This window comes from Canis lupus, chromosome 2, assembly GCF_048164855.1.
Source record: "Canis lupus baileyi chromosome 2, mCanLup2.hap1, whole genome shotgun sequence".
NCBI classification, from domain to species: domain Eukaryota; kingdom Metazoa; phylum Chordata; class Mammalia; order Carnivora; family Canidae; genus Canis; species Canis lupus.
Genome location: NC_132839.1, coordinates 73,638,685 through 73,664,701, shown reverse-complemented (window position 1 = coordinate 73,664,701; position 26,017 = coordinate 73,638,685). Strand labels below are relative to the sequence as shown.

General features: G+C 43.2%; 1 protein-coding gene and 1 long non-coding RNA gene across 3 annotated transcripts in view; one reads left to right on the top strand and one right to left on the bottom strand.

Moving 5' to 3' along the window:
- RBM47 (RNA binding motif protein 47) overlaps positions 1 to 26,017 on the bottom strand; it is a 151,028-nt gene that overhangs the window by 5,786 nt on the left and 119,225 nt on the right. The window contains exons 2-4 of one of the 2 annotated variants that reach the window (XM_072806811.1): positions 5,418 to 6,580; positions 4,288 to 4,491; positions 2,619 to 2,821 (exon numbers count right to left, since the gene is read on the bottom strand). In XM_072806811.1, coding sequence (XP_072662912.1) covers positions 2,619 to 2,821; positions 4,288 to 4,491; positions 5,418 to 6,580 — 1,570 coding nt within the window. Of the gene's footprint in view, positions 1 to 2,618; positions 2,822 to 4,287; positions 4,495 to 5,417; positions 6,581 to 26,017 lie in introns of both variants that reach the window. The other variant, XM_072806806.1, reaches the window with a different exon arrangement.
- LOC140621588 (uncharacterized) overlaps positions 1,393 to 26,017 on the top strand; it is a 109,404-nt gene continuing 84,779 nt past the window's right edge. Inside the window, exons 1-2 of the long non-coding RNA XR_012021336.1 lie at positions 1,393 to 1,520; positions 12,005 to 12,117. This is a non-coding gene — a long non-coding RNA (uncharacterized lncRNA). The remainder of the gene's footprint in view (positions 1,521 to 12,004; positions 12,118 to 26,017) is intronic.

Sequence of the window (26,017 nt, the reverse complement as noted above, 5' to 3'; positions counted from 1 at the left end):
TTCTCCCTCTGCCCTTCCCCCATTTGTGCTCTCTCACTCTCTCAATAAAATTTTTTTTTTTTAAAGGCTAAACAGGGGCACCTGGGTGGCTCAGCAGTTGAACATCTATCTATCTTTGGCTCAGGTTGTGATCCCAGGTGGGATCGAGTCCTGTGTCAGGCTCCCTAGAGGGAGCCTACTTCTCCCTCTGCCTATGTCTCTGCCTCTGCCTCTTTCTCTTTGTGGCTCATGAATAAATAAATACAAATCTTAAAAAAAAAAAAAAAAAAAAAAAAAAAAAAGGCTAAACAGCATGTGAGCATGGGACAGACAGAGGACTATGCCTGAGGGTGTGCCACAGGAAGGTTCTAGAAGAAATGATGGGAACTGATTTCTAGCGTGGCTCCACTCAGAAGAGTGTTCCCTTCACCAGTCAGTATTGCTTAAAATGCTCCTTCCTTTGCTGTAATTTGGCAGAGAATACAGAGGTGGGTAGGTGGGTGGGGCACAGGGAACTGAATGTTCAGAAAGCACAGGGTCAAAGAATTCAATCACAGAGAACTAAGACTGGTAGGTGAGCAGCAAGGCCACACACACTCAAATGAAGTCATTCTCGGGTTCAAAAGTACATAGCTCCAGGCTTTCTGCAGGATGCCTTGAAGGAGGGGGAAAATCTCCGTTGGAATCAACTGATAAGACTCTGAACAAGGACCCTGGGTGGCTCAAGTGGTTGTTGAGTGCCTGCCTTTGGCTCAGGTTATGATCCCCGGGTTCTGGGATTGAGTTCCACATCCGGCAGAGTCAAAACTTACATATGGGAGCCTGCTTCTCTCTCTGCCTATGTCTATGTCCTTGCCTCTCTCTCTCTCTGTGTCTTCCATGAATAAATAAAATTAAAAAAAAAAAAAAAGGAAAAAAAAAAAAGGACCCGGATGGCAACATCTGGTGGAGACAGATAAAAGACAGAGTCTGTGATCAAGAGCATGAGTATGAGACCTGGAATTTGGGATGCTATGCACCAAGCATAAAAGTTCGCGAATTTCTTAGTGAGGAGAAATTATAAGAAATTATTACCAGAATCCCACACTAAGCATTGTTTGTAGCTTATTCTAGAGGTTTATAGTCAGTCCACAAGTAGTAGCTCTACTTAGCTGCCATTTTATAGCATGAGTCATTCACGATCTATTCCTTTCTGGCTTTAGGAAGTCCGGGCTTAAGGAATACTCGATGACACACTAACAGGTGAATAAATTTCAACTGGTGCGACCCTTTCTGAACAACACTGTCAAGGCTGGTGCGGAGAGATGGCAAAAGGGAGTGAGCAGCACTGCAGGGCGGTGACTCTCAAGTCTGACCCTATTTCAGCATTACTGAGGAGCACGTACAAGACATGCATTCTAGAACCCCCACAGGGTTCTGTCGAGCGGGAATCTTCTGGGGTTGGAGTCTAAGAATCTGCTTTTAACATACTCCCTGGATAATTCTTATCTAGTGGGGTAAGAGACCCCAGGCCTGAGTATCTGTGCTTGTCAAGTGATAAGGTATATGAGATTCACTGCCTCACAAAAAGGAGCTTTAACACGATTTTGTTTTGTTTGGATGAATGACCTATTCACCTATAGGTATTCCCTATGTGCTCTGCGCTGAAGATAAAATATAAGATGTAGCTCTTGGTCTAGAGGAGCTTCATTAGCTGGGGACATAGAATATACTGGCAACCATATGCCAAGTAATAATGTGGGAAATGAGAAAATACAAGAGAGAGGATTTCCAAGGCTGGGTGGGTGAGAAAGAAAGATTCTAAAGAAGTCATGAGACTACAGAGAACATACAGAAGAGAAGCTATGAGTAAAAAGGTGGGGAAGGAGGCTGGCATGGTAAGACTGGACTAGCAGGAGGAATGGTAATACCTCGATCTGGGTGGAGGAGAGGATGAAGGGCAGATTTTGTAAAGTTTCATACATCTGTGTCTCTACAGATAATTCTTTCTTTCTCCACACACATTCTTATATACGCATATGGATATTTCAATATTCATCTACAGGTGGAGAGTGGGGGAGGGAGAGGGGTAGAAGGAGGGACTCCCAAGCAGACCCAACACCGAGCATGGAGCTCAATGTGGGGCTCGATCTCATGACCCTGAGATCACAACCTGAGCTGAAACCAAGAATTAGACACTTAATCCACTGAGCCACCCAGGAGCCCTGAGAGAGAGAAAGAGAGAGAACCTATAAAAAAAAAAAAAAATCTTCAAACTGCAATTTGGAATGTGAAAATGTAAGCTATCTCCCTGGACTTTGTAAGTCGGCTCCTGGACAGTAAGAACACAAGTTAAAGATTATCCAGTGTCATAAAAAAAAAATCGTAGGGACGGTATTATGAGACCGTGAAGAATTACATGTGTCGTTTGGCATATTGCTTCCCATCTTTAATACAGTGATAACACTAAGGTGGTACGATTAGTATTTTAAACTTTTCTGTCCTGTCCTGATTCATAGGACACATTTCTTTCTGTCACCCCATCCTATGCTTCATCAGAGAGCTAGGCACACAGCTAATCGTCCTGCTGAACAGGAAATGAATCCACGATAAAGGGAAGCCTCACACACAAATGTCGATGACCCCAGCAGGAGCTCTACCTGGAAAGGTGGCGGCGTGGACACGGCAGGGATGACGGCGGCGGCGGCGGCAGCGGCGGCGGCGGCGGCACTGGCTGGGTCTGGCTGCACAGCGATGGGGCTGATCATGTGCTCCATTGTGTGGATTTTCCCATCCTCGATCATTTTAGGGGCTGGCGCTGCCTGGAACATGGAATACTGGGCCCCAATGGCAGGGATGGCCACTGCAAGAAAAAGGGACAGGGAAATGCACATCGCTTGAAAGTCCCTGAGGAAGATCAGTCGCTTTCTTGCTCGTTTTCAAACCAAGTTTAGCAGTCACGGGCCTCCCCTGCTAACTAACACTCCCTCAATACAGGTAACAAGGTGCTACCCAAAAGGAAGAGGGGGGAGCTGGTAAGGACGTCTCCTGCTCCCAACTTGCCAACAGGGGTCCCTTTTCCAACGAGTAGAAGTGTCCTATATCCAGGCTCTGTTTTATGACTTTAGACAGAGACGTGATCTGTTTTAAGTTGCTCATAGTGTCGATGGCATTTACGAGGAAATCCAGCATAAGGAGTCACTTGACAGAATTTACAACATTTTTTCATAGGTGAAAAAAAATTATCACTGGATTATAAAAAACAAAGCTCTATTGGGAAAATGCTTTTTGAGACCTAGGTGGCCATGCAAACCTATGGCCCGAATGCAGATTCTTTGAGTCTCAGCTAGGGAAAGGAACGTATAAATCCTCAACCAGAAGAAACTCAGAGTAGCTGAGCTTCAAGGGGGGGATTCTCTCAAAGAGCTCCTCAATCTCCCCCCATGAAACCAGGAAGAGGGCTGGAGAAGGGTCGCTCTGACTGTCCACGGATGAATTTTCCCTACATCCGGATGCTTGCAATGGTGTGCTGATAGGGAGCTGGTGCTATGACGTGATGACGTGCTTACAATGGAGTTCCTTGCACGTCAGGACCAGAAAGAAGACCTTCCTCCTGTTAGGTGACCAGTGGGCACTGATTACACTGGCAAACTGGGCTGTGGGGCCTGGAGGTGAAAGCAAAGTTCAAGGTTTCTGGCTTGAATCACTTAGGTGTCCCTACCTCCCACCTACTGACCGAGCAAGAGGGGGAAGAGGCGTGCTGGAAATCAGAATCCAGGACATGAGCAGCTGCAAAAACTTTCACCACTGCCTTGTCCCCATGTGTTCTGGTGTGTCGAAGAGCACAAGAGAAGCTTGTGTTTTGCGCTCCCGTGGTGGAATTTCCTACCCTTTCCACCAACTCACAGAACCAGCAATCAGCTGGACCCTCTGGCTTCCGACTGCTGGTGTAGCAACAGGCTTCAGGAAGGAGAAGACAGTCTGAGCAGGCCAGAAGGTAGAGAAGAGCCTCCTGGTCTTCTGTTGTCTTCCTCCGCCCCTCCCCGCCACTCCAACTCTGCCTACCAGGCCACAGATTGAGAAAGAGCCTAACAACTGGTGACACTTATTTGAAAAACCCACTACTGAAAAAGTGTGGCTTGAACATGGTTGGAGCTAGACCATTCCCTTAAGTTCTGGATAAGGGGGCCCAGGAGGCCACATTCTTGGCCTAACCTCTGGCTGCCTAGGAGAAGAGGAGCCCACGAGCAGATGAAAGCCTGAGGAAAGCCTGGGGTCACTTCAATGAGAGCGCTGAACGGATGCATTCTATCTCTGGTTTATACTGACCTGTACCAGGTTTAATGGCAACTGGATTGACGGCAGAGATTTCCAAATTCGGTACAAGTTCATATCCTTTTTCTTGCTGCTTTCCTTTTCCTTCGTGATATCGGCTATAAATACCACGGCCAGCTGAATATCCCCCAAGGTAGGAACCCCTGGGCCCTGGGGCTCTGCTGCCAGCTGCACCTCGACCCCGGCCTCTTATGCTGCCTGCTTATGATAACAACACAAAAAATGATGAGCATCCAACAGTGACCAGACAAGAGGCAGATCTGAAGCCAAGGTTCTTGGCATCTCGAGGTTTGCCCTGAGCCTAGTTACAGGTGGTTACACTACTCTGCCCCCTTCAGTGAGCTGGTAAGATGCTTCCCACATTCTGCTCTGGCCTAGAATCGTACCCTAAGTGCGCCTGCTTAACGCAAGAGATGAACTTGCATGGGGAGTTCCTAGGATTGCGACCACCACTTCAATAAAGAAACACATTCATAGGCTGCAAAAACAAAAAAAGTTAGATCTGCGAGGGGATCAGCTGGTTCACCTTCCTCATTCTCTGCGTGAGACAACTGGCTGAGGGAGGTTCAAGGGACTGATGAAAGGCACAGGGCCAGTGCATCTGATGACGGCAGGACCCAGAGCCTCAGTATCGGTTTCCCGGTGGAAGGCTTGCTGTCCGTCTTACCCTGCCCGGTACTTCACAAACATCACAAACACCACCACCCCGACAATGTGACAACGTTGTGCTTCCTACTTCCCAACATCCTGAAGCGTTCATTTCCCAGGGAGGCTTTAAGCCCTAAGTACGCATCGACTAGCGGACTAGCCCCAGACTGGGTAGGCCCTGGGAAGAGGCGGCGTGCAAGGAGCGGCTGCCTGTGCCTGTGCCTGTGCCTGTGCCTGCAATGCTCGGCCCGTGCGTACAAAGGATCTGCATTTCCCTCGCTGCCAGGGCGGCGAATGCCCCAAGTGCCAGCCAAGGGCAGACCCCAGAACTGACAGGCAGAGAAGCGTGGGAGGGTGAGTGGGGGATGGGGCGCACCTCCCAGCTCAGCAAGTTGCAGCCAGGGCAGCCCCGCCGCTGCCCGGGGCGCGCGGCCCCAGCGCCCCGCTCCCGGCCCTGCACAGCGGTCCCCACTAACCTTTCACAAAGTAGTCTCTGTTGGGCCCGATGAGCGCGTTGTAGGGGTAGCCGTAGTAGGCCAGCGTGTAGGGGTCGCAGGAGTACACGTAGCCCGGCTGCGGCGCCGCCGCCTCGGCCGCGCCGCCGCCCTTGGCCGCCTTCTGGTAGCGCGAGTACTGCTCCTTGTCCACGGGCTTGGCCAGCGTCACCTCGAGGCACGAGCCCTCCAGCTCGGTGCCGTTGAGGCTGTTCATGGCGAGCACCGCGTCCTCGCGGCTGGCGAAGTGCACGAAGGCGTAGTCGCGGATCTTCTTGACGCGCTCCACGCAGCCCGGGTTGAACTGGCCGAAGCTCTTCTTGATGGTGTCCTCGGTGGTCTCGATCATGAGGTTGCGCACGTAGAGGATCTTCACGGTCTCCATGACGTCCTCGTCCACGTCGATCTCGGGCTCGGCCCAGTCCACGGCGATCTGGTGGCCCCACAGCTGGATGCGGCCGGGCATGAGCTTGCGGCGCGCCATGGCGGCGGCGCGGTGGCTCTCGTACTCGACGAAGGCGAAGCCGCGGTTCTTCATCTTGTCGGCCGCGCTGGCGTAGACGATGACGTCCAGCACGCCCTCGGTGACCTTGGCGATCTCCTCCAGGATCTCCTCGCGCTTCTTCATCTTGGGGATGCCGCCGATGAAGAGGCGGCAGTTGTCCACGCTGCAGCACACGCCGAGCAGGCGGCCCGGGCGGATCTCGTGGTTGTTGAGCTCGCGCACGGCGCGCTTGGCCTCGCCCTTGTGGCAGTACGTGACGAAGGCGTAGCCGCGGTTCTTGCCGTCGAAGTCCATCATGAGGCGCAGCTCGTAGATGCGGCCCACCGCCTCGAACACGGGCACCAGCTCGTCCTCGTACACGTCGCGCGGGATCTTGCCCACGAAGACCTCGCAGCCGCGCTGCGGGTGCGGGCCCTCCCAGCCGGGCGGCGGGCCGCCGTACTTGCGCTGCCCGTTCTCCTGCACCATGCGGTAGCCCGTGCGCGCCAGCAGCGCCAGCAGCGCCGCCTCGTTGGGCGCCCCGGCCACGCCCTCGGGCGCCTTGGCCGAGGCCGCGCCGCCCGCCGCGGAGTCGCTGCTCATGGCTGCGGCGGCGTCCTCTGCGGTCATGGTGTCAAAGGCATCCACGGCTGGCGGAGACCTGCGGCGGAGGCAGGAGGGGCGGTGAGCGAGCGCGGGGTGTGCACCGCGCGGGGTCCCCCCCGCCCCGCCCCCAGCGCGGCTGCTCCAGCCACACGCACGGCACGCGCGGTGCCCCAGCAGGGGCCTCGATGAGAGCGAAGGACAGCAGCTCTGAGTGAGTCAGCTGGTTTTGCAGGAAAAACCAGAAGTGACTCGGGGCAGGAGGCGGGGGAGGGGCACACGCACACACACACGCACACACACACACAAATCAGAATGAGCAGGTACTTCCGCCTCATCAGTACCCCCAACAGCTCTGAAGCGCAGGGAACCTGTTGTAATGGTCAGCGGGAACCTCACACTCTTGCAAGCAAATGGCAACATCTTTTGCTCAATTCCTGCACCGGCAACTCAGATTGATTTCCTTTCAGTTCTACCATTTTTACCCCATGTGTTTTCCTCTGGCAGACAAAGCCTCTTTCTTTGCTTGCCCTTTTTTTTTTTTTTTTTTTTTAAAAAACACGGTCTTGTCCATTGAGGAATGGAAATCGAGCAGTGTATTTAAATTGTCGAAGAAAATTTTGAGGTGTTATTTATGCAGCATAGATACAGACATGTGTGCTGAAGCTTTTTTTTTTTTTTACAAGAGTCAAATGGGACATCCACATTGCCAGGAACTTGGCCTAGGAACTGTGTGGTAAGAGATGGTAGTAACTCTGATGTTTATGGTGTCATTTAGGCTGACGTCTCGGTAGAAACCATTCATGGATTCCGCCGGGAGTTTGTGAAGCAGCTACTACCTGGTAAACCACAGTTCAGCTTTGGAGAACTGGCACATGCATTATTTTATCCCATCTTCTTAATCTCCTTACACGGAAAGTGATACTAACTATCATTACTCCTAATTTGTCTATTGGCTCAGAGAGGCTGAGTGAATTGCCCACGTGACACAGCAAGTGTCAACTCCTACCGGGACTTGAATCCAAGTCACCTGGCTCCAGATTCCATGTTCTCTCTTCAAAAGCAGGGCTGTGCAATAGACCTTTCTGTGATGATGGAAAAGCTGTCACTAGCCACTTATGGCTACTGAACGTTTAAAATGGGGCTAGTGTTAACTGCTGACCTCAGTTTTTTGTTTCATTTAATTAACTTAAATAGCCCTGGGGAGCTGGGTGGGTCAGTGGGTTAAATGTCCAACTCAATTTTCAGCTCAGGTCATCATCTAGGGTTGTGGGATCTAGCCTGTACTGGCCTCTAAGCTCAGCATGAGTCTGCTTGAGATTCTCTCCCTCTCCCTTTGCCCCTCTCCCTACTCACTGTCTCTCTAAAACACATAGGGGTGTCTGGGTGGCTCAGTCAGTTAAGCATCTGCCTTCAGCTCAGGTTGTGATCCCCAGGTTCTAGGATCAAGCCCTGCATCGGTGTCCCAGCTCAGTGGGGAGCCTGCTTCTTCCTCTCCTCCTGCCTGCTGCTCCCCCTGCCTGTGTTTTCTCACACACATGCGCGCTCTGTCAAATAAATAAATAAATACATAAAATGTTTAAAAATAAAATAAATCTTAAAAAAAAATAGCCATGTACAACAGTGCAATTCTAAACCATGCCACCTTCACTCATATAGTACAGGGCTCTATGGAGATGATTTTAAATATACAATAAGGTTATTATTAGGAGCTTTGTACTGTGCTTTTGCAGAATGGTTCTTTGAAAAGTGGAGTTTATTTCATTTTTTGGGCTACAAAAGTATTCAGGTAAATTTTATGGAAAATTAAGAAAAGCAGGAAAAGAAGTAATTCCTATTATTCCTATTCAATGACAGCCACAGCTAAACTTTCCCACCTTTTTTTTAAAATAGGATTTTTGGGGGGTGGGGTGGGGAATAGAACTTGGCTTCCAACAAATTTATATCTTGCTGCTTTGCTTCATTTTATAAGCATGCCTCCACATTCTTAAAACTCTCTGTAAAAAACAATTTTAAATGGCATAGTTTCAACATCCAACTGGAATCTGGAACATTATTTTTAAGAATTTACCAAGAGGAATTGTGTAGAATACTAGGGGAAACTTCAGGAATAATTAGGTAAATTTGATCTTTGAAAGAACGAAAAAAAAAAAAAACCAGAAAAATTATAGGGACACAATAGAAGTCTGAGATGCTTATTTGCCAGCTGGCTAAACCATACTTCCTTGGTTCATTTGCTGTAACATCAAGGGGCAGTATGATTTAGTGAGAATTGTGAATGAAGAGAATTGTAACACATGTTATGACTTGGATGTACCGTGAAGACACTGTGCTAAGTGAAATAACCCAGACACAAAAGGACCAATATTGTATGATTCCACTTGTATGAAATATCTAGAATAGACAAATTCACAAAATTAGAAAGTAAAATCATGGTTGCTGCAAGATGGGGAAGGGGAGAATGGAGCATTAGCGTTTATGGCGTTTCAATTAGAGATGATGAGAAAGTTCTAGAGTTGGATGGTGGTGATGGTTATTATACAACAATATGAATGTACTTAATGCCACTGAACTGTATACTTAAAAAGTTAAAATGGTTAATTTGGTTACGTATATTTTACCACAATTAAAAAAAAAACTTGAAAGTGACAAAGATGAGTGATACAAAAAGGACAAAAATAAAATCCAATAAAATTAGGATTTTGTTAGAGGCCAGTAAAAAAAAAAAAGGCACAATGAAGAGGCTTAACACATTCAAGAAAATCTTGTGGCCTACAAACTCCATTCTCCGTATCTTCCTGTCTAATAGACTGTCGTTAAATAAATTGTATGGTGTGCCGCTCAATGAATTTTTAAGGCCTAAAGCTTAGATACATAAATCATATATCTCTTATTTAATGCCTTAAAAAAGTGTACTATACCACTAATATGACCCTTCTCTCAGAGATGTAGCAAAATACCTAACTTATTACAATTAAACAAGCTTTAGACCAAGGGCCTGGCAGCTATGGCCATGGGCCAAATACAGCCTGCCATTCGTTTTTTTTTTTTTAAGATTTTATTTATTTATTTATTTATTTATTTATTTATTTATTTATTTATTTATTCATGAGAGAGACACAGAGAGAGGCATAGACACAGGCGGAGGGAGGAGCAGTCTCCCTATAGGGAGCCCGATGCGGGACTCCATCCCAGGACCCCGGGATCACGACCTGAGCCAAAGGCAGATGCTTAACCGCTGAGCCACCCAGGTGCCCCTATAAATAAAGTTTTATCAGAACACAGCCATACCCTTAAAAAAATATTATCTATGTTTGCTTTTGCAGTACAATGGCAGAATCAAACAGTTCAGAGATTGTATGGCCCACCAAACCTAAAATAGTTCCTGTCTAGCTTTTAGAGAACAAGTTTGCTGACCTCTGCTCTAGATGTGCAGAGAACATCCGTGGTACTAAGTAGCATAGATTGCTATTGATACGTATTACAGTTACATTTTCCTCGGTTTCCTATGTGGAGCAATGTCAGGACCAACTTTTAAGTTCTAACGTATTTTAAAGACAATCTGGGGATCCCTGGGTGGCGCAGCGGTTTGGCGCCTGCCTTTGGCCCAGGGCGCGATCCTGGAGACCCGGGATCGAATCCCACGTCGGGCTCCCGGTGCATGGAGCCTGCTTCTCCCTCTGCCTGTGTCTCTGCCTCTCTCTCTCTCTCTGTGACTTAATGAATAAATAAATAAAATCTTTAAAAAAAAAAAAAAAAAAGACAATCTTCTTGATCTGCCCCCCGCCCCCCACCTTGGTCTAAATAGTTTGCCATTTAAGTGTATGGTCACATTTATGAGACCTGGAAGAAGAGAAATCTGGTGAGGGTGGCTGGCTCGGCTTCTAACACTTAGATGTGCACAATAATAATTTCTTAAGAGGCACAATCACAGAAGGGTTTGGGTTCATTTATATTCATTCATTCTGCAAATATTTATTGAGTGCCTACTATGTGCCAGATGCCAGTGACCTCATTCTCATGGAGCCTACCTTGGAGTTAATGGAACTAGAGAATTACGCTTCAAATCCTAAAAAGCTGAGAACTAGGGCAACTTGTATTTGTGCTCAATGACCAGAGACTGCTTCAAAAGAGTTGTACCTCAATATTATTAACAATTTGTTTCTAATAAGACTGTAGTTTCCCAGGGGATCCCTGGCTGGCTCAGTGGTTTAGCACCTGCCTTCAGCCGAGGGCGTGATCCTGGAGTCTCAGGATTGGGTCCCTCATCGGACTCCCTGCATGGAGTCTGCTTCTCCCTCTGCCTGTGTCTCTGCCTCTCTCTCTCTCTCTCTCTCTGCTTCTCTCTCTCTCTCTCTCTCTCTCTCTCTCCCCCCGTCTGTCTCTCATGAATAAATAAAATCTTAAAAAAAGACTATAGTTTCCCAACGTAAAAGCATAGCCACTATCATTATCATGTTTTAAAAGATTAATTTAGAATACCCTCTTTAGAAGGGTAGAGAGTGGGAGTGTATATGTGCATGTGGGTGTTTAGAGGGGGGCGTCTGAAGAGTGAGATATACTATCTTTAAATAACAAGATTCTTCATGTGTAGAGGATTGAACACAATGAGTAGTAAGTATACTTTGTAAGTTGAACCTTATCTGTGAGTAAAAACCAACAACAAAAACTTGGATAAATGGCACAGAATTATCCACTAAATATAAGATAGTTTAAGATTTCATTTATTTATTTATTTGAGAGAGAGAGATGGGTGGGGGGCTCAAGCCGACTCCACCCGAAGCCCAATGAGAGACTCAATCTTATGACCCTGAGATTGTGACCTGAGCTGAAACCAAGAGTCAGACACTTAACCAACTGAGCCATCAAGGCACCTCAATGTAAGATTTTTAAAATAGATTGGGTAGTCTGATTTAGGCTGCCTACCATGCTGAATAAAGGCACAGTTTCTGGAGTTAGAGATCTAGAGCCAAAACTTGGCTCCTCTGCTTACTAGTTGTGAACCCGGGAAAGCTACTTAACCTCTTAAAGCCTTAATATTCTCTCATCTTTAAAATGGTGACAATGATGGCTAATGTTTATCGAATGCCCATTATGTGCCAGGCAGTGTGTGCTATTCTCTTTACATGCATTAACTCACTCCAAGCCTCAGAAAGTCTGTATGGGATATTATAATCTTTGCCTTACAGATAAGGAAACTGAGGCACAGAGAGATTAAGTAGATTCTCAGTTCATGAGCATCAGAGCTGATATCTGAGTGTTGAGCGTCTGGTTTAGAGTCTGTATGTACCACAGCTGCCCCTAAGTGATTCTTATCACAGGGCTGTGGTGAGGAGTAAATGAAATGATCCATGTAACGCTCCTAGCATAGAATGTAGCACTAAATGTTCAAAAAATGTTAGAAGAAATGTGAACTTTAAAAAAAAGATATTTGAACTTGAGGTGAGAATCTTGCTCTTATGCAGGACTCTTGTGTTTACAGGGAAACAAGAGGTTTATCTCAGCCAACCTCAAACCAGTCAGTATGAGAAGCCTAGCCTGTGAGTTCTGGCATGGACCAGCGTACTAGAGTCTCCCAGATTCCATTCTTAGCAGGTAAGCTGTCTGGCAGTGTGATTCTCCACTGGCAATGTGGCAAAGGCATCCAAGTGTAAGCCTGTTTTTCACCTAAACTTTGGCTATAACAGTCTGCAGAGGCTTTTCCAGAAGGAACCTGAAGAGACTTGCTGCATTGGATGTAAAAAGGTCCAGTCATCCGTATGGATGCCAGGTCCCCCGAGGCAGGACCCTCCCAACACAACGCCATCCTTGCACACGCAAAAAATGCATCTGTCTTCATCGACTGCTGCTAGCTGACAAACGTGGCAATATGTTTTACACGTTTATTCACAGTTTGACGTATCAAACAGTGAAAAATATATTTTCAAATCTAGCTATTATTCTGAACTATTAGCTAGAGTTTTTGTTGTCTTTGTTTTAGGTCAAGTTTGAGCTTGTCAGGGTAAAATACAATTTCAAGGCTAAATCGGACTTAAAGCAGACATAAATCAAGGAATTAAATACTCTTTTGAGTAGTGGTTCAGAGTATCTTTCAGGAGGATTTTAACTTTGAACTGGTACATTTTAGAGGGCAAGGAACACCGCTATACGGGGAAAGCATTTCCAATGTTTGCCAACAAGTCTTTACTTAGGTTTAAACACAGAATGCATACACTCTAGAATTATCCAAACTACTAGTTAACTCTGGTTCACAGCTGTAGGGATGTGTGCGTGTGCATGTGCGTGCATGCACGTACGTCATGTACTTGGGATTAATGTGCAATTTGGAATTCAGGGGAGAGTTTCATTTGCTGACGAATGGACACATTGCAATCTGAAGATAATATACAGTGGTAAGCAGTGTCTCCCAGCACCAGCTGGAACCTAATTCAGTGGAAGGTTTTAGAATGTATTTATTCAAGAGGTAATTCAATCTCTGTTTGTGGTTAGATTTCTATTGTGATGTCCCTTATTTATACCACAGAATTTTTGTCTTTACTAATAGTCACTTCTTAGGCAGGGCCTAGCAGATAGGTATAACAAACTGTACAATATAATAAAACACGTAACCTACTGGAAGATTCTGGAAGAGTGAAGACTTTGAAGTCAGAGAAATACGAGTTCAAATCATTACTATGCCACTGTCAAATGAGGCAAATTACTTCAGCTCCATGACCACAGGTTAGGATGGTTCTAGTAATAGCACCCGTTTCAGAGGTTTGGATCCCGGATCAAGTGATATTTAATGCCACAAATCAAGGGGGGGGGGTGTTATATCAAAGGCCAACTTCTGCAAAAAGCTTCCAAGATTTGGCCTCACCCTGAGGGGTTATCTTACTGCCCTGGGCCCACGTGACCACCACCCATTAGAATACACAACAGAGAACATTCCCACCACCAGCCAGAGACCTCTGGCACTGGGACATTTCTATTACCTCAGAGTTTGGAAAGCACTGAAGGAGTTCCACTCAAAATGGAAGCAGAATACTTGGAATTTACCTGGAGGCCCAAACAATAAGCTGAAGATTGGAGTACAGGGTGCCCCCGCCCCCCATCTCCACTAGCAACCTCCTGCTATTTGAAGGCATGGGCCTCGTGACACATAAAAATCCTTCCGTGACTCTCTCTTACTTAGGTAAAATCCCAAAAGGATAAAGAGGTGATATTCTGGGACATACCTTTGTCAGCTCCTGGCTAATCTGAGAAGAGTTAATTCACAAAGGGTCTTAAACTGTGTTGATGCTTGTACAGATTTTGTTATGGCAAAGCACACCATTCAATGAATGATTGTGTTTGATAAACAGATACAAAGCCAAGAGACTCACTTTTCCCAGGCATTTCTATCAACACATCTCTGAAAATGAAGCATTTTGCTGTGGGTTCCCAGGGAAGCTGGCTGCAGAGGGGAAAAGCTACTGGCTTTTTGCAGTAGGAGTGGGTGGGTTTTCTACGGGTGTTTGGCAGCACATAAATACCTGTTAAGAATCTGTTATCAGGTTCCCTTTAAATAAGCATTACACGCTTACATTTTTTTCTTAACAGGTTGATGGGGTAATGCTAAAAAAAAAAATGAATCCCACAAAGTCGGCACACATCTGCCTCCTGGATTAATGTTTTCTCAAACTATAAACAAGCAGTTGAAGGGATTTCTGGTTTCACCCCTTATCTTGGCTCCTTTGACCCAAACTTTTGAGGGATCTGGCAAGGAACAGAAAGGCTGATGGGCAGATACAGACAGGAGAAGGAAGAAGGAGAAGCAGTAATGGCTTATATCATATAACAGTAGCTTGAAATTATATAGTGTTCTGCAATTTGTAAAATTCTTTCACATAGATAATCTAATTTCATAAAATCCCAGAATTTGAGCTGCAAAGGGACCTTTGGTATCATTTAATCCCAAGTTTCTCAACTTTGTTCCTTATTGACATTTGGGATGTGATAATTCTTTGTTGTGGGGTGCTACCCAGTGCAGTGTGCCATGTCCTAGCATCCCTGACCTCTACCTACTGGATGCGCAAGCCCCTCCACCTGTGACAAATCAAAATGTCTCCTGGAGGCAAAATTGCTCCCTGTTGAGAATTCCAGATCAAGTCTGACTATCTTGGAGTGATAACCAGACTATATACTTGCACGCGGAAAGTATTACTTAAATAGTAAGAGAAGTTGTTGTTATTTTATACTTGCCACTCCCAGTATGGGCTTGGCATCTCCTTCTGGGTCTTATTGTCAAAGCTGTCAAGACTGAGAAGTGTGCAACATCTTTCAAAGGTCCAGTGTATCTCTGATACCAAACTGCTCATTTAATTTGTTTGAAATTCTATCGATTTTCAAACCAAACCACTACCATCATACGGCCCCGTCAGGTGGATTCTCTTGTCAAACTGATTTGTCAGCACAGGCAAGCTGATGGGAGTGGGTCACACAAACACTACTTCTGAAATCAGCCTAAGGGACTGCCAAACTATAGAAGTGCCTCATTTAAATTCAGACCTCTCTGCTACATGGGCACAGGAAGACTGCTGGCATCTGCAGGGCCCGTCTCAAATGTCACTGCTGGTTTCTTTAATAATGTAGAAAGCTTTACTTAAGATTCAGAAGACTTCTGTTTTGTTTTAAAAGATTTTATTTATTTATTTGAAAGAAAGAGGTCACACTCAGGTGGAAGAGTAGAGGGAGAAGCAGACTCCCCTGCTGAGCAGGGAGCCCAATGCAGGGCTCAATCCCAGGACCCTGGGATCATGACCTGAGCTGAAGGCAGATGCTTAACCAACTGAGCCACCCAGATACCCCTAGAGTTTTGTTTTTTTAAAAAGAGATACTGTGGGGATGCCTGGGTGGCTCAGTGGTTTAGCGCCGCCTTCAGCCCAGAGTGTGATCCTGGGGACGGGATTGAGTCCCATGTCGGGCTCCCTGCATGGAGCCTGCTTCTCCCTCTGCCTGTGTCTCTGTTTCTCTCTGTGTCTCTCATGAATAAATCAACAAAATCTTAAAAAAAAAAAAAAAAAAAAGAGAGAGAGAGAGAGAGAGACACTGTGAACAATCTCTAAAAATATTCTTCTGGAACAGCCAATTCGCTGGTACTAAAATCAGCATCTGTACCCTTTAGGCAAAAGGTAGTGATGTGATGGAAAAGATCATTCAGCCATATTTATGTATGCATTCATTCATTCACTCATTCATTCAAATGATGATTGGACATTTGGCTACATGCCAGGCTATGCTAGGTCTTGGGGATACAGTGGTGACTGCTGCATGGCCTTTGGGGTTCCTAGTCTACCAAGGGTAGACAAGGGAAGACAGGAAAGAGGCTGAGGGAAACCAAGAGCAAAGATGAGTAGCCACATATGATCATTCAACGCCAGGAGGTCACATATGTCCTTTCAACACTGTACTGAATGCCAGAGCTTGATACTGCCAATAGCTTAATAAAGTGTACGAGCAACAGAGACCATGGGTTGGGAGTCGCCCTGCTGTAACAAGGACTGAAAATCTGCACATATCTGCTTTAATCATATTTAGAGACCGCTGGAAATTCTGCAAGAGTGAAGTCCTCCTTATCCTCCTATACTTAGAACTAAAATGTTATCATATGATATTAACTTATAACAAACCCGATACATACGTAATGACGATGTGATCCAATAAATTCATTAAAATCATAAAAACCAAAATCCATTTTATTGAGCATCTTTGTGACACACACACACTCTGGTGACTGCCATTCTTTCAGTACAGTGATCATTTCGGAGGAGGAGGACACAGCTTCACAGAATGTCTAGTATTTCCAGAAAAGTGGCTACAGAGTGTGCTTTTCACTTACATGCTGAGAAGAGAGCAGCAGTGAGAGAGAAATAGGACTTCGATGCAATCCTCTCTAGAGGGAAAGAGATGGACTAAAAATAACATCTCAATGAGTTTCTGAAATGTTTTAAAACTCTTGAGTGAATGACAGCTGCCATTTTTGAGCACCAATTTTGTGTACAATACACCTAAAGGTAGATATTTGATTTTTCATGACATTCCTAGGAATTGAAGTTGACAATGTGGGCTCTACATTGGGAGAGCTAGAGATCTACTGGCCAAGTACAGCCCCCAGGGCCAAATTCAACCCTGTGGCCATTTTTACAAAGTTTTGTTGGAACGTGGCCATGCCCATTTGTTTACATATTGTGTATGGCTGCTTTCATTTGAGTTGCTGCAGCAGAGACAGTAAGGCCTCTGAAACCTAAAATATTTACGGACTGGCCCTTAACAACAAAAGCCTCCTGCTCTAGGGTCAGATTTCCTGGGTTTGAGCCGCCAGCTCTTTATTTGTGTAGCTGTATGATAGTTAAGTCATTTATTTTTATTTTTCTAAAGATTTAATTAATTAATTAATTAATTAATTAATTAATTATGAAACAGAGAGAAGCAGAGACATAGGCAGAGGGAGAGGGAGAAGCAGGCTCCCTACAGGGAGCCCGATGCGGGACTCAATTCCAAGATCCTGACTTGAGCCAAGGCACTCAACCCCTGAGCCACCCAGGTGCCCCAGTTAAGTCATTTAAATGTTAGCTGTTACTGCCCCTTTCAAAGATCAGGTGAGCTTAAGGCTCAGAGACATCAAACAGTTCATCCAAGATCACTCACAATTGAAACTTAGTTGATGACAAACCCACACTCTTTCTCCATGGTACTCTGCAATTTCCTTAGTATTAACAGGGTCAGCTATAGCCATTGTCAACAGAGTAAACCCACGATCAGTGCAAAATGGACATTGGTTCAAGGAGGCCCAAGCACAGACACTCCACTGTGTGCCTCAGTGCATCTCCCCACCCCCCGCCCCTTCCCTGGGCTTTCGGATCCATGCACAGCCTATTTCTGGCCCTTCGCAAAGTAGTTACATGTTCAAATTGTATTTCTAGACATAAAAATCTATTGAATTAAATTCTTAAGTGGAAATATAGAAGGACTAGAATTCACATAATCCAGATGTTTCAGTAAGAAGATGGGACCATAATGAAGCAGTGGGTACCGTGGTTCCACACCCAGCCTCTGGAGCCAGGCTGCCCAGCTGCACATCCCGGCCCCACCACCTGTGAAACAAGGGCCATCACTCAGGCCACCTACTCTCCCTGAGCCTCAGTCTCATCACCTATGGAAGGGTGATAATAGACCTCATGATGCTGTGGGGATTAAATGAGACAATACATATAAAGCACCTAGAAAGGTACCTAGCTTAGGTAAATGCTCAAATCCCATCATCATCATGATTATTGTTTTAGTTGGGCAAAGCTGTAGATGTGTTTCAAGGATGTTCTCTTTGTAGAGCACTATATAGCCAAAGCTTAGAATCACACATTTTCTGCTTGATAATGCAATTTTAAAAGCTAAACAATTTGAGGGACTTTGCTCCCAAATTTTTCTGGACAAACTGAAAGGGAACTTATATAAGTGTTGCCTTCTTTATTTATATGGGCAAGTGTTTTAAGACACTACATGTGATGGGCGCCTGAGTGGCTCAGTCAGTTGAGCATCTGCCTTCAGCTGAGGTCATGATCCCAGGGCTCATGTTGGGCTCCCTGCTCAGCAGGAAGTCTGCTTCTCCCTCTGTTCCTCCCTCTGTTTTTTTTTTTTTCCTCTCTCTCTCTCTCTCTCTCAAATAAAATCTTAAAAAGAAACCACTACATGTGAAATATGTGGTTATAATGATGCATTTTAAAGCTAATGATAATACAAAAAGTAAATATTATGTTTTTAATATTTGTCCAACTGTGTAAGTATCATATATTTTTATTAACACTAAGTATACCTACACTGATGCTTTGTGAATGCTTACTTATTGAATGTAATAGGTCCTAAATATTGTTTGGGATATTAAAACTACTAGCATACATTTAAGAAAGTAATGTGGGCACAATATTCTCAGAAAAACTCTATGTGCCAGCATTTGAATATATGAACTGGTAATTTAAGGGAAGGTCATTTTTATTATAAAAATATTCTTTGGGATCCCTGGGTGGCGCAGCGGTTTAGCACCTGCCTTTAGCCCAGGGCGTGATCCTGGAGTTCTGGGATCAAGTCCCACGTCAGGCTCCCTGCATGGAGCCTGCTTCTCCCTCTGCCTGTGTCTCTGCCTCTCTCTCTCTCTGTGTCTCTCATGAATAAATAAATAAAATCTTAAAAAAAATTCTTTAATTAACAAAAGGATTAATATCAGAGTTCCTTTAGAAAGGAAGTCCTCTATGTCATTTAGAATATGACTGAAGTTATAGAAAAATTTATTTCTCCCTATATATGTCCTGTATATACCTTTCCTATGTATCCATATATGCCTACGATACTATGTAAAAGGATCTGTCCCATTTTCTGATGGAGAGACTGAGAACAAGGATGATCCTATGTTTAAGCTCAAAGTCACAATTCAATGGTGGCAAATTCGGGATTATAACTTAATAGAGAAGCTTTATCTTTGGGATGATAGTCTCAAGTTTAATTTCTATTTGACAGTAGTCCGTTTATATTCAAAACCAAATCAAACCCCAGCAAATACAGCAGAGTTTTAGATATAAATGGGCTTTTAAAAAATTCTAGGGTGTGTGGGTGGCTCAGTCGGTTAAGCATCTAACTTCAACTCAGGTCATGATCTCAGGGTCCTGGGATCAAGTCCCCCACTGAGTAGGGAGCCTGCTTCTTCTCCCTCTGCTGCTCCCTGTTTGCGCTCTCTCTCTCTCAAATAAATAAATAAATAAAATCTTTCAAAAACATAAGATAAATGAAAAATTCTAAAATTTGTGCACAAAGGATGTATTTCATTCATTTAGTTTCTTGAATTTATCTCAAAACAGATTTAGAAAGTGAACTTCCTCAAGAATTAGCTTCCACAGTCTTTATAATGATGTGTAAATGCTATTCTTTCCCCCCTCCCTCAACTGCAAACCGTATTAGTAGTTTGGATGTAGTAGTTATAGAGTAATAGTATGGCCTGTTATTGCTATGCCATATTATATCAGAGTACATGCTTTACAGGATATGTTCTTTCATTACCTCCTGGTGGTATGCCAGATGGTACCATACAGGAAAATGCTAGGTCTCTTTGTAAGGAAAGTGACAGACACACTGCCTGTCTTGAAACAAAGACTCTGAAATGGAGTTACACAAATATTAGCTTCAGTTTTAGGTGTGACCTTCTGATTTATTTGGCTAACAGTCAGTTTGGTTGTGACTATGAAACATTATCTGCTCCCACAGAAAAAAAAAACAGATCCTGTTTAATGCTGATGTCCTTATAGGTCACTGACCAATAGTATCTCAAGGCAATAGTGACAGGGAACTAGCATTTGGTCAGGAATACCCTCAACGCTGAACAAGAAGTAGATTACTATCTCCTCAATGTTTAAGTTGAATGAGGGGTATTTTTCGAGTTAAAAATATTTTCAAATACCACAACAGTGGTTCTTGACATTATGACCAACGAGAGGCTCTTTGTGAGACAAGAAATATAAAAGGAAGTAAACCTTTCTAGTGGGAGACGAAGACAGCATGCATTAGAATGAGTCTTTAATCAAAAAATATTTTGGGCAGCCCTGGTGGCTCAGTGGTTTAGCGCCGCCTTCAGCCCAGGGTGGGATTCTGGAGACCTGGGATTGAGTCCCCACATCGGGCTCCCTGCATGGAGCCTGCTTCTCCCTCTGCCTGTGTCTCTCTGCCTCTCTCTCTCTCTCTCTCTCTGTGTCTCTCATGCATAAATAAATAAAATCTTTTAAAAATTTTGTTTTCTTTCTATTCACTAAATGTTTAAAGTTTTTTTTATCTTTACTCAGCTTTCTAGCTTCATTTTCCCTCTGGTGATGGTTATCATTATCATCATTATTATTATTATAATTTTGCATTCAGAGGGATACAAAAATGATAGTTTATTGAATAGGCCCTTCTAGCAAAAGTATGGCTAACATCAAACCCTAATGCCCAATAGATCATTTCTTTATTATAAAGAACTTGGAAAAGGAAGAAAGAGCCATGAGTTCATTGATACGAAGGAACTGGAGTTATTCTGGGTGGGTATTTGTGAATATTGTGGTATGTTTTATCAACCTCATTTGGTTTTCAGTTTTCAAAAGACTATGAGACAAGGGACCATCTGAGAGAGGTCCTTTAATAACAGAAAAAGTAAACTTCATTTTCTATCATGGAGGGATTTTAGGTTATTTCCACTTTTATCTATACCATTTGGAATGTACTAGAAAAATCAAAACAGTATGGTTTATGTCATCAGTTTTTTTTTTTAATTTTCTTTTGGGATTTAATTCAATAATGAGTTCTAAATGAAAATTATTAATATTTTAAAATTCAAATTAGTTAACACATAGTGTAGGATTGGTTTCAGGAGTAGAATTTAGTGATTCATCATTTACATATAACACTGAGTGCTCATCCCTAGCAAGAGCCCTCTTTAATAACCATCACTCAATTAGCCCACCCCCTACATCCCCTCCAGCCACCCCCTTTTGTTCTATTACCTATAGAGTCTCTTATGGTTTGTGTTTCATCAGTTATAATTGAAGCTTTCCAAAGGCAAGGACACTTATTTTGGTATCCTTGACACCTAACACTGAATGAAGGAATGTTCTAATAAAGGCATCAATGAATGAAAGAACCAATGAATAAGCACATGAGCATGGTCTTATAAGAAACACGGTAAGAGGGATCCCTGGGTGGCGCAGCGGTTTGGCGCCCGCCTTTGGCCCAGGGCACGATCCTGGAGACCCGGGATCGAATCCCACGTCGGGCTCCCAGCATGGAGCCTGCTTCTCCCTCTGCCTGTGTTTCTGCCTCTCTCACTCTCTCTCTCTGTGTGACTATCATAAATAAATAAAAAAAAAAAAAAAGAAAAAAAAAGAAACACGGTAAGATAAAGCTACAAAGAGAATTTCACTGTCATATATAATTATCAGTAAATTGCTTTGGGCATTTTTTTCCATTTATCTATTTATATTTAACTTTGGTGGTTTACCTACATCCAGAACTACGTACAAATAGCCATACCAAGTATTGTGCAGTGGTCTATGTGACCAAAAGTAGCCCCCTAAAGAATGGATAAGCAAGCCCTGGAAGGGGAGCTGGCATTTCTGATACACAGCTTGGACAATGGTAGCGTCAAGGGGAAGAGCTACAGGGTCCCATTGATGGACTAACACTAGATGTAAATGTTAACCTCCTTAGAAACTTCTTGGTAAAGTAGGCATTGGTTAAGTAGCTATAGGACTTAAGTGACGCCCCCCACCCCCCGCCTTTTTTTCTGCATTAGCTGATATGCTTAACTTCTACTATCCTGTTTCAGGGACTTGGTAGAGATTTTATGCCACAAGGAAATAGGCACAGACCATGCCTGAACATGAAGGCAGTTTCCAAACGCTCCTTCATGCGCAGGTATTTCAAGGGGCTGAGTATTACTGTGCTTGAGCTCATGAACACTGGCTGGGATACAGTCCTTTTCTCCCTGGTACTCCTGTGGTCCGGGCCAGTTTCTGCCATACAGCACTGAGTTTTAATGAATTGGAAAACAGATCAGAATTAATCTGATACTGAATATAACACAGAAGCTCACAAATGTTTATATGTGAAATCCAACCTTCTCGATCCAATAATGTCACACACCTGTTTACTTCCCATGGAAGTGTGCCACATAGGGACACCTCTTACTGCAGAGTGAAAAAGGTGGGGATGAAGCACCTGGGTGGCTCAGTGGTTGGGCATCTGCCTTTGGCTCAGGTCATAATCCTGGGGTCATAGGATCGAGTCCCACTTTAGGCTCCCTTTGGGGAGCCTGCTTCTCCCTCTACCTATGTTTCTGCCTATGTTTCTCTCTCTCTCCATCTTTCATAAGTAAAATCTTAAAAAAAAAAAAAAGAAAGAAAGAAAAGATAAAGAAAAAGAAAAAGAAAAAGGTGGGGAAGCAGCACAGAGATCTCTAGTTTCAGTGGAGGGAGAAAAAAAAAATCATTACTGCCTGCCATTGTTCTTCCTCTTTTATGTTTCTCTCTCCATTTTTAAATTCTTTTCCTCTTGTCCTCATCTTAAATTCTCATTTAATATCCCTGGTTTTCAAATGTAATCACCTCGGTTAATAAATACCCAGAGTAACATACAGGGATAGAGCAATGCTACTGTGTGATTAGCTAGTTGCTTTAATTCTTAAGTCACACACACACACACACACACACACACACCCTACTTTTTAATGAGTATTCACCATTTGAACAAAATATAGGAATATACAGTCTGAAACTAGGGAAGGGAAGAGAGATTGTCAATTATAAATTACTTAAATGCTAAATTTATAGTTTTTGGGGGAAGAATTTGTAGATATTTGGAAAGACACAATGTTGCTCTATTCTGAGGAAAGATATTTATTAAAAGAAGGAAGAAAAGAAAGTGAGGGGAAGGAGAACCAGTTTTCCCAGTCTCTATAATTTAACTAGGCAGTTAAAGTTAGTTGAAAATTTACATAAAAGTTCCGTAGGCTATAAAATTTCCATGGTAGTACTACCATATTAAAGAAATTCATAAAAATATAGACTTGCACTTTAAGAAAAGAAATGAACAGAAAATATATATCTAGAGTTTTACTGAAACTAGAGCATTTAGAATGAAATTTTCAAGTGTGAGGAAGCTTATGATTTTCCAGGTATATTAAACTCCCTGGGATCATTTTTGTAGACATAATTCCTGCTCGTGTCTCACATACTCTGTAATTTCACCGTGTGCACTTGGAGTTAATATTTCAATTGAAAAACGAACATGCTGGTACAAATGCTCCCAATTTGAGCTAGTCATTTATTACCAGTCTCACAGAGAAATAGTGGATATCCTTTGAGTTAATAAAGTGTGAAATGACTTTAATGCTTCAAGGGAAATATAGTATACCAGTCTTACCAACGGTTTTTAGAAAGCATGGCTTATCTTATCCTACCCTACATCAGAAAACTTAATTTGCTTATTTCCTTTTTCTCCAAATCCCCTTTTATGGCAAAGAGAAAATGAGGACCTACAATAGCAAACAGCTTATCCCTCATAGATCAGTCCCCATGAAAACCAAGAGAGGGCAGATTGGGTCACAGTTTGTTTCTCATAGGTCCTGAAGCCAGAGCCTTAGATTTAATAAGAATGTATTTGCGATTTGGGCACCCAACTGCCATAGTGTGTTCTAATGCTAAGAATCTAATTCACGTGGAGAATCTTGCAACCCGTGAGTTACATTAGTGTGGCACTGTTGTCTATAAGCCTGTGAGAGAGCAGCCAGTCCAGCACAGACCTTTGGTCCTGGTGATACTAGGTGAGGCAGCTTCCATAGCCTGGTACTTTCTTCTTACTTCTCAAGATTCTGCAAGTGAAGGCTAAGCAGACCTTCACATTTTCTATTGTTAGCCCACCTAGGTTCTATCCACAACAAAAACAGAACTAGGATAACTGGAAACACGGTTTGCCCACGTAACTGTGGCTAATCTAATTTTGTTTCTCTAAAGCAACAAGGAGAGAAATCTATTTTTGTACAAAAATAAATATTTAACTGTAGCTCACAACTCACAACCAGATTCAGTGTGGTGTCCCCTCTGTTTCCCTGTGCTGCCAAATATCTACATAAGCAAAACACACACATTCTTTTTTGTTCTTAGCCTAAAATGCTTCTAGCTCTGCTGTTCTTTTGCTAGGAATTTCATCAAGCATGTTTACATCAAAATGCTTGCTGATCCCAGCCACCACCTCACACCTGTATCCTAGTTACCAGAGCTGAGCCAGCTGAGCTGTTAGTTCCCTAATTGCTTCAGCTTTCTCTCACCTGTCTGTTGGGAAACCACCTAAGCCTACACTAGGAAGAAAAATAAGTGAGGATGAGCATTTGGTGTGAATGTGTGTGCCATTTGCTTAACAGGCTGACACATAACTACTGAGACTTGATGGGATTGAAAAGTATCTCTTTAAAAAGAACTCTAGTCCTTTCCATACACCATATACAAAAATTGACTCCAAATGGATCAAACACCTAAATGTAAGAGCAAAAACTATTATTAAACTCTTAGAAGCAAAATACATATAATATAGTTTGATATTTCTATAAAATATAGAAAATCGTGACCTTAATTTGGCATTAATTTCTTGGATATGGCACCAAAACCACAGGCCACAAAAGAAAAATAGATAAATTGGACTCCATCAAGATGGAAAATTTCTATGAATTAAAGGATATGATTACAGCATCAAAAGGCAACCCATGGAATGGGAGAAAGCAATCCTTTAAAATATTTAATACACTGGGGAATTAATACCCAGAGGCTATAAAGAACTCCTACAATGCAACAACAACAAAACCAATGAATTTTAAAATGGGCAAAGGGCCAAATAGGCATTTCTCCAAAGATGATACAAAAATAGTGAACAAGCATATGAAAAGATGCTCAACATCAGTAATCATTGGGGAAATGCAAATCAAAACCACAGTAATATACTACTCATACCCATTAGGATGGCTATTAAAAAAAAAAACACGGACGCACAGAGAAAATAAATGTTGGTATGGATGTGGAATGGGAATGTTGCTGGTGGGAATGTAAAATTGTACAGCTGCTGTGGAAAACAGTATGGAAGTACCTCAAAAGCTTAAACATAGAATTAGCATATGTTCCACCAATTCACCCAAAAGAACTGAAAGTGGGAATTCACAGATAAAGGTACACTGTGACCATGGCAGTATTATTCACGTACAAAAGGTGGAAATAACCCAAATTTTCATTGATGCATGAATGGGTAAGCAAAATGTGGCATATATTGATAATGGAATATCATGAGCCTTTAAAAGGAAGGAAATTCAGACACATGCTATCACATGGATGAACCATTATGCTAAGTAAAATAAGCCAGATCCCAAAGGACAAATATTGTATTATGTAATAACTAAATGAGTTATCTGGAATAGTCAAAATTCATAGAGACAGAAAGTAGAATGGTGGTTGATAAGAGCTGGTGGAGAGGGAAGAATGGGAGTTATTGTTTAAGGGGTATAAAGTTTCAGTTTGGGAAGATGAGAAAGTTCTGGAGATAGATGGTGTAGAATTTGTACAAAAATGTGAATGTATTTAGTGCCCCTCAACTGCACACCTAAAAATGGTTACTATGTCTATCTTACCACAATAATAATAAAAAAATAGAGTCATGGAAAACCAGCAGAGTTAATATATGGAATAAAAAGGAAGAGGGAGGTAGCTTTTTAAGAGATGGGGAGATGATTAGAAAAATGATGTTGTAGGCTACACAGCTTCTTTTTTTTAATGTTTAGAATTCAAATTGCAAGGAGAGACAAATGACCCACATATTAGCTTTTTAACTAATGAGACTTTTTTAACTCTGTGAAATCTAGTCAAAAAGTGTCCTTATACCAAGGATAAGATTAGAGCTAGTCTAAGGAACTATTATAATCTCT